The sequence below is a fragment of the Cynocephalus volans genome, chromosome 3, assembly GCF_027409185.1.
Source record: "Cynocephalus volans isolate mCynVol1 chromosome 3, mCynVol1.pri, whole genome shotgun sequence".
Classification (NCBI taxonomy): Eukaryota; Metazoa; Chordata; class Mammalia; order Dermoptera; family Cynocephalidae; genus Cynocephalus; species Cynocephalus volans.
Genome location: NC_084462.1, coordinates 95,408,454 through 95,427,941, shown reverse-complemented (window position 1 = coordinate 95,427,941; position 19,488 = coordinate 95,408,454). Strand labels below are relative to the sequence as shown.

At 52.3% G+C, this 19,488-nt stretch overlaps 2 protein-coding genes across 2 annotated transcripts in view; both read right to left on the bottom strand.

The window, feature by feature from the left end:
* Positions 1-7,908, bottom strand: part of SPTBN5 (spectrin beta, non-erythrocytic 5) — a 46,468-nt gene extending 38,560 nt beyond the window's left edge. Inside the window, 6 exon segments of the mRNA XM_063090067.1 lie at positions 199-830; positions 1,709-1,937; positions 2,462-2,619; positions 4,586-4,702; positions 7,375-7,542; positions 7,783-7,908. Of these exon segments, the coding sequence (XP_062946137.1) occupies positions 199-830; positions 1,709-1,937; positions 2,462-2,619; positions 4,586-4,702; positions 7,375-7,542; positions 7,783-7,893 (1,415 nt within the window). The 5' untranslated portion in view covers positions 7,894-7,908.
* An 8,107-nt stretch (positions 7,909-16,015) lies between these two features.
* Positions 16,016-19,488, bottom strand: part of EHD4 (EH domain containing 4) — a 73,747-nt gene continuing 70,274 nt past the window's right edge. The window contains exon 6 of the mRNA XM_063090515.1: positions 16,016-17,677. Within this exon, the coding sequence (XP_062946585.1) occupies positions 17,141-17,677 (537 nt within the window). The 3' untranslated portion in view covers positions 16,016-17,140. The remainder of the gene's footprint in view (positions 17,678-19,488) is intronic.

Here is a 19,488-nt window from a genome sequence, read left to right as displayed (position 1 = left end):
CTACCTAGAAAGGACAGTGCTTTACCAAAAGGGATGAATTACCAATAGGGGAATTTCAAGCAGCACTGGGATGTAGATCTTTTTGGAAGGAGCTCTGAGCCCATAGATCACCTACCCTTCTCCTCTGTGGCCAGGAATGGGGGTGTGGTAGGAAGGCTTAAGCCTGTCGTGAGGATGGTTCCTGTGCTCGGGGCTCACCTGTGGGCCACATCTGTGCAGCTGTGGTACTGCTCCTGCTGGAGGATGTCTGCGATCTCAGCCAGGGCCTGAAAGCGCCCCTCATGGGGCAGGATGGCAGCCTCCAGCATGCCCAGCCTCTGGGTGGCCACCTCCACTGAGGCTGGGCTGACTGGTGGGGCTCTGGCCTGGTCTAGCACTTGCTCCATGTCCTTTAGGAAGCTCTCTCGGAGGGCCGCCTTGCGCTGGAAGCACCGGGCCAGAGTTTCCAGCCGCTCCAGCTGCAGTAGCTTCTGCTGCAGGGATAGGCTCCGTGCAGCCTCTGCCCGCTCCAGTCCTGCCCAGCGCTGGGACAGCTCTGCAGGGCCCAGGCCTTCATGAGGCAGGAAGGGTCTGCGGTTCTGGGCTCGGAGCACTGTCTGGAGCCGGAAGAGCAGGGCCTCCGTGGCCCCTCGCTGCTGTAGCCGAGGCGGCTTCTCCTGGGTGCGGAAGGAGGCAAAGGCCACTAGTAGCTGGCGCATGGTGGGCAGCGAGTCTGGGAAATCCCGTGCCTCCAGCTGCACCTGCTTCTCTGCAATCCAGAGTAGCAGGTCGGCCACCAGCTGCTCGTACTGGGTCTGCAGCACCTCTGTCTCCTGGAGCTGAAGCAGGATCTGTGGAGGGCACAGGAAGGGGTCAGGGTGGCACCTCGGAAGGGAGGCAGTCTCCTTTTGGATGCTGAGTGCCAGCCAGAGTCGCACAGGTGGGCTGGAGCTCCTTCCCTCAGCCAAGGATGCACTAAACTGGAGGTCCCATTCCCCAGAGAAGAGAGCTTGCTGCATTGCTCACTCAGATCCAGGGGTGGGGCCTCTCTCTCCATGATTAGGGGTTGAGACTGTGCCCTGCCATCCTCCATAGTATTTTACTCCATTTGGCCTCACCTCTGGGGGTTGAGGCCCTTCAGGCTGCTATTCTTATTCTCAGCCTTCCTTCCCTTTCCTGAGCCCCTCATACTCCTAAAGCAGCTCAGAGCCCTTGGCCTGTATCATCCTCCCAACCCCAACTGAGACACCAACCCTGAGAGCAGTCCTCCCAGGCCTCAGCCTCTGCCATCGTATCCAGAGAGTAAGAAAGTCCCCCCAAAACATGGACTTGGTGTAGCTCCCGCCCGGTAGAGCCTCTTCTATGCCTGTCCTTGTAGATTCCCAGCTCTCTAAGCCTTTTAATCCCATTAGGAGCTTAACAGCTTGAGAATGGAGGGGGAAGGGGAGGGACAGGAGGCGACATTGCTCACCTTGCTTGCCTTGTATGCCAGGCACCGCGCTGCATACCTATGCTCCCTTGAACACTCACATGGCCTCTTAGTTTCCAGGCATTATCATCTCCATGTTACAAATGGAGCACAGTGACGTTAGGTGACTTAACCTAACATCTAGTAAGTAGCAGGGCAGACTTCAGACCCAGGGCTGCCTGACCCTGGAGCCTGTGCTGCCCCCACTTCTCCTCAGCACCACGGCTCCCTGCGGCCGGCTGGCCCCCCTTTATCACCAACCTTAGTGAGTCTTCTCTGCACCGTCTGGCCCTGGTGCAGGCGGGAGAAGCAGTGGTAGTAGAGAGAGACATAGGTCATGATGGAGCGCTCGTCTGGCTGTAGGGCTGCCACGTCCTCGGGGTCCAGCAGCCGAGCAATGCCCAGCTCCTGCTCAGCCATGTAGAAAGCAAAGGCCAGGTTGTGCAGCGGGCGGTCTGGACTCAGGGAGCCATAGTCCAGCAGGTCTGGCCTGGACAGAAAGCAGGAAGGACTCTTCACTAGCAGGAATTGGCTGCTTTGGTTTCAGTAGACTTAAAAATGCTCTCATGCTCCTCTTGGTCATTCACATCTTACTGTGAATGTTTTCCCCTGACAGTTGTCTGAGACTGTGGCTGAAGGAACAGGACTCTGAGAGGGAGAGGAGGATTAGGTGGGCACAGGGGCCAGGCCGGTGGGTAGGGGAAGCTCCACAAGGGCAGGTACTTGCTGGGGAGAGGACCATGAATAGAATCGAAGGGCACGGAAAGTGGGGACGGCAGCTGCCAAAGCCAAGCTTGGCCAATTCCATCGCATTTCCTAGGGAAGGGGAGGGGCTCAGCTAGACCAGAGAAGCAGACCTGGCCCTCTCCACTCCTGTGCCCACTCCCCTCCTCCTTCATGCACATGCGGAGGGGATGTGGGAGAATGGGCACGTCGAGGACCCCCGCAGAGCCGTGGGCTCGGTGGGTGGAGGTCTCCAGGCAGAAGGCTGAGGCTGCCCAGGCCTGGCCCCACCTGTGGGCGTGGATGAGGGCATTAAAGCCCAGCCCGTCACTCCAGCTGCGGGAGAAGTCGGTGATGTCCACGTTGGAGTAGCCGGCCGTCTTTCGCTGGCACCAGACTAGCAGAGCTTCTTTGGCAGATAGCAGGGCTGCACTGGCCCCAAACTCCTCCTGCGGGACAGGGCAGCGGGGTCACCCGGTGGCAGTTGGGTGGAGAGGCGGCGGAGCCTGCGGGCCATGGGAGAGGCTGGCTGGGCCGGGGCAGGATCCTGCTCCTCCCCCACCCTGAGGCAGGGGCTGACTTCTCTCCCTTCAGAGCATTTGATTTTCATCCGTGGTGGGCAGATGAGGGGGAGGGTGGTGAGAGAGTGACTGCCCTTCCAAAGAAGCAGGCAACTGAAAGCTGTCACCGTTGAGCAGTAGGCTTTTGTCACCACTGGTGACCACAGCAGCCATAGCTACTGCTTTTTGAACCCTTCTGATGGGCCAGGCATTGTGCTAATACCTTGGGCCTCAGAGAATTGAAGCTGGGCCACATTAGATGGTTCCTTGTCACTGCAGGCTTTCTGCAAGCCTGGTACAGCCTGGCTCCCAGCCTCTCCTAGCCCTATGCAGCAGGCACTGTTAGGATTTACATTCCACAGATGACAAAATGAGGTGCAGTAAGAGAGATGAGAAGGCTGCCTGATAAAGGGAGGGGCTAGCTGAGACCGTACTCCTGCCACACTCAGTGCCTCATGGGGCTGCCTCAGGTGGAGAAATGACTTGGCTACAGCTGGTTTCAATGCCCCTCCCACCCCTGCATGTTCCTCCTATTAATAATGTCTCTTATTCTGCCCCCTTTGGCTTTCATCTGCCCCCTACCCCTTCTCCCTTACACTCAGCCCTGTCCTTCCTGGGGGTACCCTCCTTCACTCCCTCACCCCTCACCCCCCCAGCCCTACCTCTTTTTTCTCTCCCTCTCTTCCTCCCCTGATTCTCGCCTGTGCACTCCCCTTGGCCAGCAATAACTGTTTATAAACTCAGAATTTCAATGCAGGGCAGGCTGCACTTCCTCCGCTGCCCTCTGGGCACCGGTGCTTGTGGGGAAGGATGCGCAGGCCCCAGCACACTGGCCTGGCTGGGGGAGGGGAGTGTGTCAAGGCGCTGGCGCTGGGACCTGCAGCAGGAAGTCCAGGCCCCAGCAGCTGAGCGGCTGGCTGGGCTGGAAGACTGGGGCACTGCTGGGGACAGCACATGAGAAGGCAGGGCCAGCAGGGAGGATAGTGGTCAGGTCAGGATGGTGGTCAGGGAGGTCAGGGAATGAGCAGCATGTGCTGCTTCCAAGGGTAAGGGCTGCAGGGGCACCTGAAACTGGCCTAGGGGCCTGGGGAGGAGTGTAGCTTCCTGAAAGGGCTTTAGGTCAGTTAGAAATTCATCCATTTATTCATTCCCAAATAGGTGCTCAGCTTGGGGACACAGATAGACAAATCCCTGCTTTCCTGGTGCTCATGGCTGCATCATGAATTTCGAGTGTCCTTCTGCATCTGGGCCAAATTTGTAGCTTCTTTTCATTAGGGTTTCATTCTCCACATTGGTTTTCCTAATATAGTGGAATTAAGTTTTAGGTGGTATTTTAGAAACCAGTAAACTATGAAAACTGATAAACATAAGGACTTTATGTCTGTATTTCTGATACAGCTGTGGGAATAAAAAAGGTAGAATGGAGGAAGATGGGGGACCATGAAGGAAACACTGTCTCTTTGGTCTTCAGGATATTAGGGACTTGGTAAACCTCCAGAGCTGGGTCTCCCTGTATATGTTTAATTTCCCCCAACAGTACATTATGGTGTAATAAAAGTTACAGGGTTTCAATGCTAAGTAGGGAACAACGAATTGGGGTGACAGGGGTTGCTAGGCAGTCACCCTGGCCTTTCCTAGTGAATGACTTGCTGCAGACCAGGTTTGAGGCCCAAGATTCTAGTTCTCACTTCAGCAGATTGAAGTATCTCCAACATTCTGGGTTCTTTACCCATAGTTAAAGGGTGGAAATTAATTTTTTGGATGCCAAGGACTGCTGTGGGGATCATAAAGCTGGGAGGAACTGCTCCTCTCAGGTGAGACCAGGAGTCATTGGGCGCTGGGAGCTGAGACATACCTTGTCTAAGGAGATGTGAGAAATCTGGAAACGCAGAATGATGACCCAGATGAGTCCCAGAAGGAGTGTCTGGTCCCTGTCCACGATGTTCTCTGGCCCAATGAGGGGTATTGGCACCTGTGTTCCAGAGAGGAGTCAGAGTGACTGAAAGTCCAGGGAGTTGGCTGTGGGATGGGAGGATCCTGGAATCTATACTGCCCCAGTTGGGAGGTTCCACTGGGGAGAAGTGGGCAGGGGACAAAACCAGGCTTTCAGAGTGGTGGGGCTGTGGCCCAAGCCCACCTTGGTGATGCCCCAATCTGGTGAACTGGGCTGGACCACTGGGTGGGAGGACTCCCTGTATATGGGCTGCAGGCAAACGCAGACCAAAATCAATGGTCTGGCTACACAGGTTGGAAATGAGGGGTCATAACAGTAAATGTGAGCTAAACAGACAACAGCAACTGTCTGCCTCCTTCTCCCAGGGCATCTCGGGATCTCCAGGGGTCGGTTGGTTCCCTGGACTCACACCTGATTCTCAGAGCTCTTCATCTGCTCTGTCTCCAACAGAGCTTGTTAAAAATTCAGATTCCCAACCTCTACCAAATCAGACTCTCTTGGGCCACGGCCCAGGAATTTGCATCTGAAGAAACACCTCAGCTGGTTCTTATGTGCACTGAAGTTGAGAACCCTCTACCCTAGGTGTTGCCACTTGGACAAGGAGGATGGGTGAATCAAAGAGAGAAAGGGACAGAATAAGCATCAAAGCCCTGCAGGATCTGGCCCCATTACCCTCTGGCTTCATCTCTCTCCTGAATCACACAGCTCCAAGGCCCATGGGATTCTTATAGTTCTGTGTGATTCTAAGCACATGCCTTAGACCCTCGCATGGGCTGTCTCTGCTATCTGAAAATATTATTCCCCCAGATAGCTGCATGGTTATTGACCTCTCTTCCTTTAAGACTATTCAAATGTCACTTTCTCAAGGAGGCCTACCCTGACCACCTAATTTAACATCAAAATCCGAGGGCTGTTCCTCCAATCCCAATGCACATGCTTGATTCCTTTTCCCTACTCGGGTGGGGGTCTTGGTTTTGTTCCCTGATGTATCCCAAGCACCTAGTAGAGTGTCTGGCACATAGTGGTTAAGTACTGAATGAAGAAAGAAAGGTAGAGAGATTCTGCATAACACCCGGAGGGCAGCTGCCTTGTGGCAGGAGCTGCATCCCCAGGTAACGTATCCCGTGGGCACACTTTGTTGTATCTGTCTGGTCACTAAAGGACTCCACCCCATGCTCTTCCCTCCTCTCCTTGGAACGTTGCTCCCTTCTGCATTCACCTCAGTTGGCGCATCTGGTCAGTGGGGTGTCTGAGTCTGCTTCCACCAGCTTGTGAGAGCTGATCCTCTCAACTTCATGTTTAGCAATGTCATGCTGGTAGCTTGAGCTCAGCATAATGGGAGTATTAACACCATGGGAATCAACAAATACTACAAACCAGAGCTTTCACATCCCCCAGAGAGTCAGTTAAATATTTACCATTGCACCACTGATCTGGGCCCAATTAATCTGTCTCCTGTTGAAACTGTAGGTTCCTTGAGGTCAGGGTCTGGGCCTTGCTTATTGCATCCCCAGTGCCTGGCATAGAATACCCAGAGCATGGTAAGGCCTCCATGTGTGAGTGCATTCCACCTTCCGCCACTTATCTGTGGTTTGGGGGACAACTCCCTTGTCCTTTCTTGACCATGATTGCCTTGTATGTATATGGAGACCAGGATGTCACCTTCACAGGTATCAAGATATGCTGCATGTTGAAGCTCAAGGAGAGCTGCAAAGCCTCTGACAAAGGCCACGAGGCTCACACCCTTCCCAGGTCCCTGGAGGGGAAATGACTGGCTCACAGGGTCATTGTCCCTGGGACCAAAAGGGCCTGGCATCTGCTCTCCCAAGTGTTCAGGATTGCAGTTGCTCCTTTCCTTTGCTTTGGTTTCTTACATCCCTGGCTTTCCTCCAGCACACCCGGCTCTGGGACATACATGATAGGCACACATCCTCAGGCTCAGCCCAGCCAGAGTCCAGCTCAGTGACACAGCCTCCAGGGATAGCCACCTCATAGCTTTAGTACCTGAGGCCAGGGGCACTCAATCTTCCCAACTGCTGGTTTCCAATATAAATGACCTCTGCACAGCCCCCAGGCACTGGCCATGAGGGTCCCTCTGTGTCCCTGGAGCCCTTGACTCCTTTTAGTGACTATGTCTTTGACTTGTGCCTCTCACTCTGGTGACCCTGACTCCCTCCTATTTACTGAGGCCCTTCTGTCTCCTTCTCCAAGGCAGGCCCTGCCCCTCCCTCTGCCTGGCTCAGTGTCCGGACGCCTCCCTTTGTTCCTACCCTCCGCCAGCCTCCGATGGTCCCATGTCCGGGCTCTGCGGGCTGGCTGACCATGGATCTTTCTGGGTAAACAATTCTGGGCCTCTGTTTCCTAATTTATGAAGTGAGAAGGTTAAGAGAACACTGACTCTTTCCACTTAGGACCCTGATATTCCCTCTTATTACAGACAACAACATTTTCAGTGCCAATAGCTATGTTGATCGTGCCTGCCTCAGCCAGCTGGGTGCTCTCCCAGTCAGGAGTGCTGGGCAAGTAGGGCTTTGCTTCCTGTTCTTCATCCCAGCTGCTCCTCCCTTATTCAGGTTCCAGATCCTCTGCTCTGCCCTTTGGCCCAGCCCAGAAAAGTTGATTTAGTGGTCCAGCCTGTCCCAGCTGCCTGCCCCAGCACCAGCTACAGAAGCCCTTTCCCTGGGGCCCACCTTGGCCCTGAGGAAGGCCAGAGCTCGGCTGTTGTTCTCCAGGAAGTGCACACGCATGTGGCCCCGGCTGGGGGCTGGCAGGGCCTCCCCCGAGATGAGCTCCAGCAGCCGCAGTAGGTGGGTGCCATCGGCCAGCTCTGTGTACAGGTTCTGGATCTTGATGCCCACCTGGGCAGGGGATGGAGGAAGGTACATGGTCAGCCCATCCTCACCTGTCTGCCCCATCCTGGGACCTGCGAGGTGCAGCCCAGAGCAGCTGCCTTGGAGGAAGGAGCTCTGGTCTCAGCTCGGCTTGTGGGGTCGAGAGCAGACTCAGTCAGATGATCCCACAGCCCACCCCCCAGGTTCACTGACCAGAGCTGGGGGCATGGCGGGAGCTAGCTGAGGGGCGAACCCAGCTGTACTCACCCGGCCGTGCTGGAAGATGTTGTTGATCCAGTTGGTGAAGGTCTTCTCCTGCATCCGCATGTGCTGTGCCTGCAGCTTGCGAAAGTGGCCCATCTCGTACTCAGAGTCCATGGTGGGACCTGGACTGGGTGGGACCCAGAGCTCTGTGGCTGGACCTGCTGCTACAAGTGACGTGTAGCCCCAAGGACCTGCTGGGGATGGTGGGGCTGATCCACCTTCAGGTCCGCAGCCCTTGGGGGACAAGAAGCCACTGGACGTTTCCCTGGAGATGGTGGGGGCATGGAGGTTAAAGGAGGGTGAACATTGATGATGCCTCTGCCAGGGGTCTGGGGACCCTGCCCTGCCAGACTGTCCCCACATTTGGTTGGGGATATGGCTCAGAGACTAGCCAGGTAAGGAATGTTGCACTTAAATGGTCCAGGGCCCCCGTGCCCCACCCCACCTTCCAGATTCTTCTTCTCAGAGCCCCTGCTACCAGGTCCCTTGACCACAGTGATTGGCCGCTGCTCCTTGGGTTGACTAGGGCAGGTGGAAGGAAAATAGGAAACTGCTCACCTTGGTGATGTCTGGGTCCTTGGGAGGAGGCCCTGCTGGATAGATGGAGATGGCAGATAGCAGGGGCTGTGCAGGGAGGGAGAGAGACATCAGGAGAGGCAGAGGCTGGAGCTGGGGCCACGTCACTGCCCTCCCCTTGAGCCAGTGTGTCAGGGGTGATGGCACACAGGCAACATTGTCCTCCCACCTACCGCAGGGCGTGGCAGACTGGGAGGGGGTGGCTCAAGAATGCTCCAGGCCTAACTGAGCTAACTGGCCAGCAAAATATATTTTCTTACTGAAAGAAACAAATAACACACCAAAGAATTTCTTTCTTTCTTTTTTTTTTTTTTTGTGGTTGGCCTGTATATAAATATACAACCAAACGGGTGTGGGGGTGGGGAGCGGGAAAGAAGACACAACAATCACAGTTCCTTGAACTTGTTAAGACAAGCGAACAGAAACACTCCAGGAAGTGGGACTGGGCACAGACTTCATGAATACGACCCCCAAAGCACCGGCAACCAAAGGAAAAATAAAGAAATGGGATTATATCAAACTAAAAAGCTTCTGCACAGCAAAAGAAACAATTAACAGCGTTAAAAGACAACCAACAGAGTGGGAGAAAATATTTGCAAAATATACATCTGACAAAGGATTAATATCCAGGATATACAAGGAACTGAAACAACTTTGCAGCAAAAAAACAAGTAACCCTATTAAAAAATGGGCAAAGGAGCTAAATAGGCATTCCTCAAAGGAAGAATAATGAATGGCCAACAGACACATGAAAAAATGCTCAACATGACTCGGCATTCGGGAAATGCAAACCAAAACCACACTGAGATACCATCTAACCCCAGTTAGGATGGCTGATATCCAAAAGACTGTGAATGATAAATGCTGGCGAGGTTGTGGAGAAAAAGGAACTCTCATACATTGTTGGTGGGACTGCAAAATGATGGAGCCTCTATGGAAAATGGTATGGAGGTTCCTCAAACAATTGCAGATAGATCTACCATATGACCCAGCTATCCCACTGCTGGGAATATACCCTGAGGAGTGGAAATCATCAAGTCGAAGGTATACCTGTTCCCCAATGTTCATCACAGCACTCTTTACAATAGCTAAGAGCTGGAACCAGCCCAAATGTCCATCATCGGATGAGTGGATATGGAAAATGTGGTATATCTACACAATGGAATACTACTCTGCTATAAAAAAGAATGAAATGGGGCCGGCCCGTGGCTCACTCGGGAGAGTGCGGTGCTGATAACACCAAGGCCCCGGGTTCGGATCCCATATACGGATGGCCGGTTAGCTCACTGGCTGAGCGTGGTGCTGACAACACCAAGTCAAGGGTTAAGATCCCCTTACCGGTCATCTTTTTAAAAAAAAAAAATAAAAAAAAAAATAAATAAAATAAAAAAAATAAAAAATAAAAAAGAATGAAATACTGCCATTTGCAGCAACATGGATAGACTTAGAGAAAATTAAATTAAGTGAAACAAGTCAGGCACAGAAAGAGAAGTACCACATGTTCTCACTTATTTTGGGGAGCTAAAAATAAGTAAATACACAAATAAACTGGGGGTGGGGGGGAAGAAGACACAACAATCACAATTCCCTGAAGTTGATATGACAAGTGAACAGATATGAGGTTGCTGGGAGGAAGGGGGAAGGAGGTTTCTGTAATGGGCCACAATAATCAACCACAGTGTATATAAATAAAATTAAATATAAAAAAAAAAAAAAGACAAGCGAACAGATATGATGTTGATGGGTGGGAGGGGGAAGAGGGAGGGGGGAGGGAGGATTTGGTAAAGGGACACGAAAATCAACTACATTGTATAGTGATTAAAAAAAAAAGGGGCCAGGGCCGGCCCGTGGCTCACTCGGGAGAGTGCGGTGCTGAGAACACCAAGGCCCCGGGTTCGGATCCCATATACGGATGGCCGGTTCGCTCACTGGTTGAGTGTGGTGCTGACAACACCAAGTCAAGGGTTAAGATCCCCTTACCGGTCATCTTTTAAAAAAAAAAAAAAAAAAAAAAAAAGATGCTCCAGGCCCATTGCTAGAGGGTCTCCTCCTTCATCATCCACCCCTGCACCCCACTTGGCAACTTCCCCCAATGTCAGGCAGGGGTTCTGGCTCCCAGGAAGAGGAGGCCCATGGGACGGCCTGGTTGTTTCTGGTGGGAGCACTGTGGGGCACACTACACTGGGTAAGAGGCACCAAAGGCAGAGCCTCTGTTGGAAGCCTGTGGACCCACTTCCTGATCTGGGGGTGCCCTTCTGCACCCCCACAGGGCCTTTTTGTGGGCACCACGGGGCAGGGAAGGGAGGAAGCAGGCAGGCTGCGGCTGTCTCATCCCCCTGGAGGTGAGGTGCGGGCCTGTCGGACCCTGGGCTTGGCTCTCCAGGCCCTAACGCAAATGCAGCCGGCCTAGCCTGGGCCTGAAGGGCACCGTTCCCTCAAGTCTTGGGGCTCCCCCAAGGAGGGGGTGGCCTGGAACTGCAAAGGCTGTGGAAATGACAGAGTGTCCTCCAAAATCAGAGACACAGTGTTAATTCCTTGGGCTCCATGGAGCTGGCTGTGGCATGGAGCACAGAGACAGGGGGTGCGGGGTGGGAGGCTCCTGGCTCTCCCTCACTGAGCAGCCTTGGACTGCATGCCAGAGGGAAAGTGAGTTCCAATTCAGGTGGTTTCATACAACTCTGTGGCTAAGCTCGGGGTAACAGTCACCAGGCTGGGGTGTGTGTCTGTGGGTGCATCCACCCCAGCAGCCCTGAGACTCTTGAGAGGAGATGTAGTGCTCCTCAGGGAGGTATTCCTGGCAGCCAAGGTTGCGAGAAGAGCAGCAACCCCTGCCCCCACCCAGAGCTGGGCTGGGACAGATCACACCTGATCCCCCAGGCCAGTGGCAGGCAGGGAGGGGTGATGCTGAGAGGCAGGTGCTCTTGGGGTGGGGAGCAGACCCCTGTGTCTGAGAGGAGCCCCTGCCCCTGTTGTCCTTTCCCTGCGAGGCCCCACCTGCCGCTGGCTGAATTCCAAAGCTTGGGATGAGCCCAGACTCTTCCTCACTGGCAGCCTCAGATCCAGTCAGTCCCCCAGGCCGCTGCTGCCAGGCCTCCCTGCGCTCCACGCCTTCCACCCTCACTGCCCTGCAGGTCCTCATGGCGCCCAATTACTCTCCAGCCTAGGCACCACCACTTGATTTTCATCCCCACAGCACAACTCTGCTCACACCTGTGAAGACTCCCTAGTTCCTGCTCAGGAGATGGCAGGCTGCTTGGGCAGGGTCTTTGAGTCCCTCCGGGTTGCCTCCCCCTCACTCCAGGCGCTCCCTGTGGTCTACTCTCCACTTCCTGGACCAGGCCAGAGCACTCCTGCCGCAGTGCCGGGCTTCACTTGCTCTCCCAGCTTAGAACGTCCCTTCCTGTTCCTCACAGTCCACATTCACCTGTTCTGCCAGGCCCAGGTAAAGTCCTTCTTCTGCTAGGAAGTCCCTCCCCCGACCTCCTTTCCCCAGAGATGACTAAGCTTGTTTCTCTTCCTCTTAAGACCCTTGGCCATGGGACCTTGTTGTGAGCACCAGAGGACAGACTGAACTGTGTGATGCTTTGCACATAGATTTCAACCGAGGCTGGGTTTTTTTGTTTTTTTTTTTAAAAGATGACCAGTAAGGGGATCTCAACCCTTGGCTTGGTGTTAGCACCACGCTCAGCCAGTGAGCGAACCAGCCATCCCTATATAGGGATCCGAACCCGTGGCCTTGGTGTTATCAGCACCACACTCTCCTGAGTGAGCCACGGGCCGGCCTGAGGCTGTTGTTTTTGAAGTCGTTGGATGGGGCTGGGAGATGCTTTTTGTCCTCCCTAGCTCAATTGCAGCCAAAGCCACTGTGTGTGCTGCAAGGACCAGCTCCTCCTCTGCCGTGACTGACTGCAGCCCCTGATGAAAGGACAACCCTGTTTGTCAGTACAGAGTTTGGATTATTTATGTTGCAAGTAACTGAAAGCTCAAGTTCAAGTGGTTTAAACAATATAAAAGAAATGTATTAGCTCCCGTAACTGAAAAATCGAGCAGGAAAAGGACTTCAAGTGAGGTTTGATACAGCAGCTCAAATAATGTCACCACAGGCCTGGATTTCCTCTGCCTTTTTCAATGCTTCCTTCATCTTTGTGCTGCACAGGGCGGCTCCTGCCAGGCTGACCTTCCTGCCCCCAGCACCTCTGGCCACTCCTCTCAATGCTGTTTATATGATTGCACCAATAGGCTCACTTCTTTATACGACATGGTTCAGGCAAAAGAGGACCTGTCTCCCAAGAGCTGGAACAGAAGTCTGGGGGGCCTGACTCTCACAGGCTTGAGTTGGGCCAGATGTCCATTCCTGAACCATTATCTGTGACAAGGGGGATGAAATACTCTAATTGGCTCAAGCCAATCAGGACCTATCCTGGAAAGGAGGAGTGGGGGGTCTATCAACCCCAAACCTCATGGTGCAGAGTGAGAGTGGGAAGAGGGGAATGCTCTGCAAAGGAAATTCCACGACTAGGTCACCAAAAGGGTAGATGGGTGCCAGTTGGAAAAGCCGAGATGTCTACTAGGGGCGGTGCACACCTGTGAGGTGTGGCGAGGGCAGGAGCAATGCAGGCCAACCAGGGCTGCACCCTAGCAGTGCTGCACCTACAGGCACAGGCCTGCCTCCTCGCTGGAGAAGACGTCCAGGCAGGCCCATGTCTCCCATGGGAGTGCTCAGTGACATTTCATGCTCAGCCTCTGAAGCGCCCATCTCCATGATTCCCTTGTCCTGGCTTCCATCCCCTCTCAGGTGAGGCTTGGCCTCACCTGGGGCCTGTTCCCAGACCTGGCCTCTGCCCCCATCCCAATGGAGCTGCTTTCCTTCTGAAGCAGCCCCATCTTGGGGGAGGTCTGTCTATTCCGGAGAGGATGCAGGGAGAGGCGGGGGTCACAGGGATGGTATGGGGAAGAGACGCACCCTCTCCTTAACTCCTCTACCTCATTTCAAAACAGATCCAGGGATCTACACTTTATTCCCGAGACAGGGAACAAACAGTCACTGGAGAACCAGAGCCAGTGGGAGAAAGGTAGTCCTTTTTCCAGAAGTTTATTTATCAGTAGACTCTGTCTTTTGTTGTTTGACATTTCTAAGATTACAAAAAGAAAAACAATAGAAGCATTGCATATTAACTGCATTGGCTAATTGTATATAACCTGATACACTCTTGAATTAGGCCCTGTTTACCTGAATAAACTCAGTGGTTATCTATCCTAAGAAGGTAATTCTGCTCCACTCCATGGGGAAAATAAACAGTAAAATGCTTTCCTTGTCTTCAAGGCAATCTGTCCCAGGTATAGCTCTGGCAGAATGAAGGAGTGTAACAAGAAAGTGGAAAGGTGCAGGCAGCAGTGTCAGGTCGTGGCTCAGGTGGTGGACCCGCCCTGGACAGTGGACTCCAGTACAAGACATTCTGGGTGTTGTGGAGAGGCAGCTCCCTTCGGAGGTCCAGAAGAACCACAGGAAAGGGGTGGTCAGGGGCGGCGGGGCCAGGGCCTCTCTTGGGGCTGGTGGTGAGGGTGGAGATGGGTAGGGTGGAGCAGGAGGCATTTTGCTTCTCCTCATAGGCTCTGACCTGCTGGACGTGCAGCCCCATGACACAACATGAGAACTCGATTCCTCAAGGCCTATGACCCTGTGGGAGGAACCAGAGCCCCATGTGCCCACGCGATCACTGCATAATGACAAGTGTTGAAAAGAGAACCGAGAGGGCCGGCCCATGGCTCACTTGGGAGAGCGTGGTGCTGACAACACCAAGTCAAGGGTTAAGATCCCCTTACAGGTCATCTTTAAAAAAATAAATAAATAAATAAAATAAAATAAATAAATAAATAAATAAATAAATAAAGAGAACCGAGTCCAGCCCTGGAGACATGAAAGCCCACTAAATGGACGACCCTCCCCAGAGAAGAGAGAGCCAGCCCCCAGGCCATCCAAGTGTGCGGTGAGTTTGGAGTCTCAAGAGACAAGAATTGATACACATTGCCGAGTTGGAACATGGGGCTGGGACAAGTTGGACATCTGCATGTCACCACGGAGCTGGGGAGCTTTGGCAAGTCTTAGTGCAGTGATGCTTTAGGGAGGCCCTCATTAGCAGGTGTACAACTTGGAAGTTGACTTTGGGAGGAAGAGGCTACAGTGGTCATTTTCCCCCTAAACTCAAGACTATAGATTTAGTGTTGTGCGATACCGTGTGCTGGGAAGACAGGGCTTCAAGATTCTTAGATTTTCTTCTGTGGAATCATGGAGAGCATTAAGATAGTGTCACAGTTCTAGAGTTTAGGGGCTTCTGCCTTCCTCCCTTACATAAACACCCTGGGGAGGGGTTACTGTGAAAACGGGGTTGCGTGGGAAGGGCAGCAGTCAGGTGAGCAGATCCTGAAGGGTGCCCCCTGCCCTGCTGCACGGAGCAGGGGTGGGTATGAAGATAACTGGTGTTTTGGACACAGACTCAAGAAACTTAGTATTGGTTTTGAGAAGATACAAGTCCTCACTTGGTCACTATCCCTAATGTTTTCTAGTGTTTTCCTTCTCAGTGAAATTTTCATGATTAATGACATGTTGTGAGAGGAAATTAAGAAAAGTGGACACGATTTCCTTTTCTTTTGTCTCCCAAAACATCACCAGGTCCCAGCAGGGAAAGGATTCATCTGCCAGAAGTCTCTCCCAGCTGAGGCTGTGGGAGTAGGGAGATCATGGTGCCCTGAGAAGTTTCCTTCCTTGGAGAAACCAGAAACTTTAGCCTGCTGCCCACTAAAAAAGTTTTCCCATATGCATCTATACAGTTGAAACTTGGCCGTATCTACATATGTACACATTGACAAGTTTTAAAAATACATACTCGTGACATATTCGTGTGTATGTATTTATGTTTGTATATGGCAACTAAGCTTAGCTAAAGAAGCAAGACAATTTGGAATGGGAAATCAGCTCTCCTCGGCATCTCTAATAAGCCTTTGGACAAGTGAACTCCCTTCTGTCTCGCTGTGCCCTTTGGTGGCCTCAACTGTGCTCATAGGCGTGGGTGGTCCTCACACATGCACCAAACCACCTGCTCTTATTACAGTACTGGAGTCATGTTTCTTCTCTCTGTCTTATTAATTTAAAAGTGCTCATTAAGACTAAAAACCACATTATGGATTTACTTCTCTTAAAACTAAATTATTTAGAAAGTAAGCTAGGGAGTGTGAGGTTTGGCATCTGGATAAATGTTTCCCCCAAATCAGTATTTTCTCTTAAATCTGCAGTTCTAACCCTGATGTCATTAGAGGCATGTGACAGAAAAAACTAAAACCAAACAAACAAAAAACAACTGTTTTTTGGAAGGCTCAGTGGGACTGTTCCGATTTTATTCACTTCTGGTTCTGGCAGGGCCCACGTGTCTCTCTCTTTTACAGCATGAGCAATGGTGAAGGGCACCTGCCTCCCCCCGCCAGTGCCCACAGAGCAGGGAGGTGGCGGTGAGGATTCACCACTCCACCCGACACAGCCACTTCAGCAAGCAGTCCAGAGAGGTTTCCACGGGGCACTTGGGGAAAGAACACTCAGGAGCCAGTGTAAAGGTAAGTGCCCAAATCCTGCCTCGTGAGGGGCATTCATGATACCAGCCACACCACCTTTGGAGAAAAGGTTTTATATGAAAGATTCCACTTTGTTTCTGTATAAAGGCTTTTATCCTGTAAGAAACAAGCAAACAAACCGGGTGTAATAAAAATGCTTATTTTCTACAAAAACAGTGTCAAACTCCAGCGGACTGGTCTCTTCTACCCGACAGTCCAGGACAAGGCTGGTCTGTCATCCACCTCTGGGTCCACAGGGCCTAGGACACCACATGCACCAACATGTGTTTTTGCTGAATTTAAAACCTGCCATCAACCAAGAAGTCTAGGGAACACTGAACGACTGGACAATTGAGGAGAGTCAATAGTAGTAGTTTATGTATGATAGACAGCCTTTCTATAACTTATTAGACAAATCAGTAAGAAAAGCTGATCTTCAGACTTCCACCTGACCTGAAATGCAAAAGAAGCCTTTCCAGGGGTCAATAAAAGTTGCGAGTACCAGATTCCTGACCAAATACAGGGAGGCCTGGGAGGGCAAGGTCAGGGGGTGCTGGGACAGATGTTTTGCTGGCACCTGCAGAAGGGACAGGGGCCACAGACATGGCACATCCTCCTTTCAGACCTGAGGGCATCAGTCTTCTCTTTGGCAGACTGTCTGGAGAGAGCAGAAACCCTCTGCTCTATTTTTCCCCACTCCAAATATAACAAGAAACAAAATAAAAAATTGCTGCCTCCTGGTGCCCTCTGAGGGACAGACAGGTGCTACAGAGGCCATTCACAGTGACAAACAGCCCAGGGAGCCTCAAAGATTTGACTACTCCCAGTGAGCCCCCAGTCACTCCTGGTTCCTGGGATTCCACTATGCCATCTCCACATGCGTGGTTCTCCAGGCTCCGGGGTACTCTTTGGAGAATTGCCCTTTCTTCTCAACCTGTTGATCTCCTTATCCACCCTGTCCCCAGCCCCCGATATTTTAATAGAAACTCAGGGAATTTTAGAGGTGAAAGGACCTCATCTAGTGTCCAGTGTCTGCCCTCCCGATTCCACAGATGGGGAAACTGAGGCACGGAGAGGATAGTGCCTCGCCCAAGGTCGTTCAGTGAGTCAGTGGCAGAGCAGGCCTCAGGCCCAGGCCCCCCAATCCCACCCTGCACCGCTGCCCTGTCCTGCGGCACACCCCTCAGTCGGCATTCGGCAGGGACTTCCTGTGAGACGGGGGCACGAGGTGGGGGGGCAGGCTGTTGGGCAGCTCATAGCCGTCGAGCTTGATCTTGATGAGGTGCTTGGCCAGCGCGAACTCCTCCTCGTCCAGCATGCCGTCGCAGTCACAGTCAGCCAGCTTCCAGATCTTGCCAAGGACGCTATTGGGCAGCTTGGAGGTCACCATCTCCTTCTTGGCATTGACACCCGATATCTTGCCATTAACAGGGGACAGGGTATAGAAGAGCTCGTCGTAGACGGGCTTGTCCTTGGCCACAACCCACTCCTCCTCGTCAGCGCCCTCCTTGGCCCCCTCCCCGTAGCCCTGGTTGAAGGGACCCTCAGTGGTGCCATCGAAGGCACCACCCTGCACGAGCTGCGAGGGCACGCTCATCTCCTCTTGGCTGATGAGGCTCATCAGGGACGAGATCTTGCTGCTCAGCATGTTGTCCACAGCCTCGATCAGCTTGGGCTTCAGTGAGTGGAATTTGGTGAAGTCGTAGTTCTCAAGCTGCTCCTGCAGAAGGAGAAACCACACACTTGGTTACATGCTCTCTCTTCAGGAGGAGACAGGTGACGGGGGAGAAGCTCGAGGGAGAGACTAATTCTCCCTTCAAGCAGACATGCCAGCGCACCCCGTGCTATTCCAGAGCTCTCTCTTTGGAGGGGTCCCCACATCCAAACTCACCAAATATAGGAGTGGTTTTTGGAAGAAGAAACGAGTCGCATGGGATGCAGTGTGGTTTTTTCTATAGTAGCTTATCGTTGCTGGTGCCCGCGTGAGTGGCAGCAAACCACTAGGACTTTGAGAAAAACCCTCTTTCACCCTGCCTTTTGTTTTTTAGTGCTGTAGAAATTTAGCATTTTATCTCTCAAAGTGATTTTACTACACACTTCAAGTTGATCTTCACAGCAATCCTGGGAGTAAGGAAGGGCAGGTATTAATAACCCCACTTTACAGAGCACCACCTGGGGTGTCCAGGAGGAGTCAAGACTAGAGCCCAGGTATCGTGACTCTTCACTAATGCTCTCTGTGCTGGAACATGAAGCTGCAACAGAGAGACTATATTTAGGTAAAACAATTATTTGAGGATTTTGTTTTGGGATCAGTTAAAGAAATGTAGTTTAGGGTAACTTTTCCCTGGCTCTAACCTCTTATGAATGAGCCCAGGAAGCCACTTGAGTAGGAACCCTGCAGGAATAGCCCTACCAAGGCATGGCCTGACCAGGAGCATTGAAGCTACTCCAGGTAGGTATTTAGGCAGGGTTTGGAGATCTTGTAGATATAAAATAACCATTACTAATCAGCTGTCATTTCAAAAACATGGACAATTAAGTGAAAGTTGAAACTGGTAAGGAGAGGAGTAGGGCTGGGAGGGTGAGTATATAAGTTTAGCCAGTATGGCTGAGTATCACTGGCCAGGTCAGGACAGGTCTCAACTCCACCTCTCTGGAGAAATGGTCTGTTAGTAGATAGAGCAACAAGAGCACAGCCTCTGTAGAGGGCCAGGGACACATGGCAACTGCCCAGCCGGGATGGAGCAGACTACAGGATGCCACAGAGGCGCTGTGGATGGCACTGTGGAAACAGCCTTTCCTACTTCGGTTCTTGGCTACTCCTCCATGCGCCCAACCATCCGTCCGCCCAACCATCCGTCCACCCAACCAGCCGTCCATCCAACCATCCGTCCACCCAACCATCCGTCCACCCAACCATCTGTCCACCCAACCATCCGTCCACCCAACCAGCAGTCCATCCAACCAGCCGTCCATCCAACCATCCGTCCACCCAACCAGACGTCCATCCAACCATCCGTCCACCCAACCATCCGTCCACCCAACCATCCGTCCACCCAACCAGCCGTCCACCTAACCATCCGTCCACCCAACCATCCGTCCATCCAACCATCCATCCATCCAACGTTTATTGGTCATTTGCTGTGCATCAGACCCTGTTCTGGGGCCTGGGGATATAAATATGAAAAGCTACACTTTCTGTTTTAAAGGAGCTTATGGTGTAATAGAGGAAGGACACTCCAGTTATTTAGTTCATGCCTACTTTCAAAAAGGACTTAACATAGTGAAAAAAGGATGACATGAAATATAAGAAAGTCATTAGAAAGGGAAAAGCCAAGTAATTAAAAGAGGGAGGGAGAGAATCATTACAACAGATGGCTACAGTTATGGAAAACTATTCCCTGTAAGCACAGAGCTCTGAGGAGTCTGAGCTCCTCAGCCAACCACAGGCGTCCCCAGGGGTGCCACTGTCTCATTACTGTCTGAGCCCTCATTGTCTGAGGACAGAAGTACCTGGTCATCGCAAGAGAC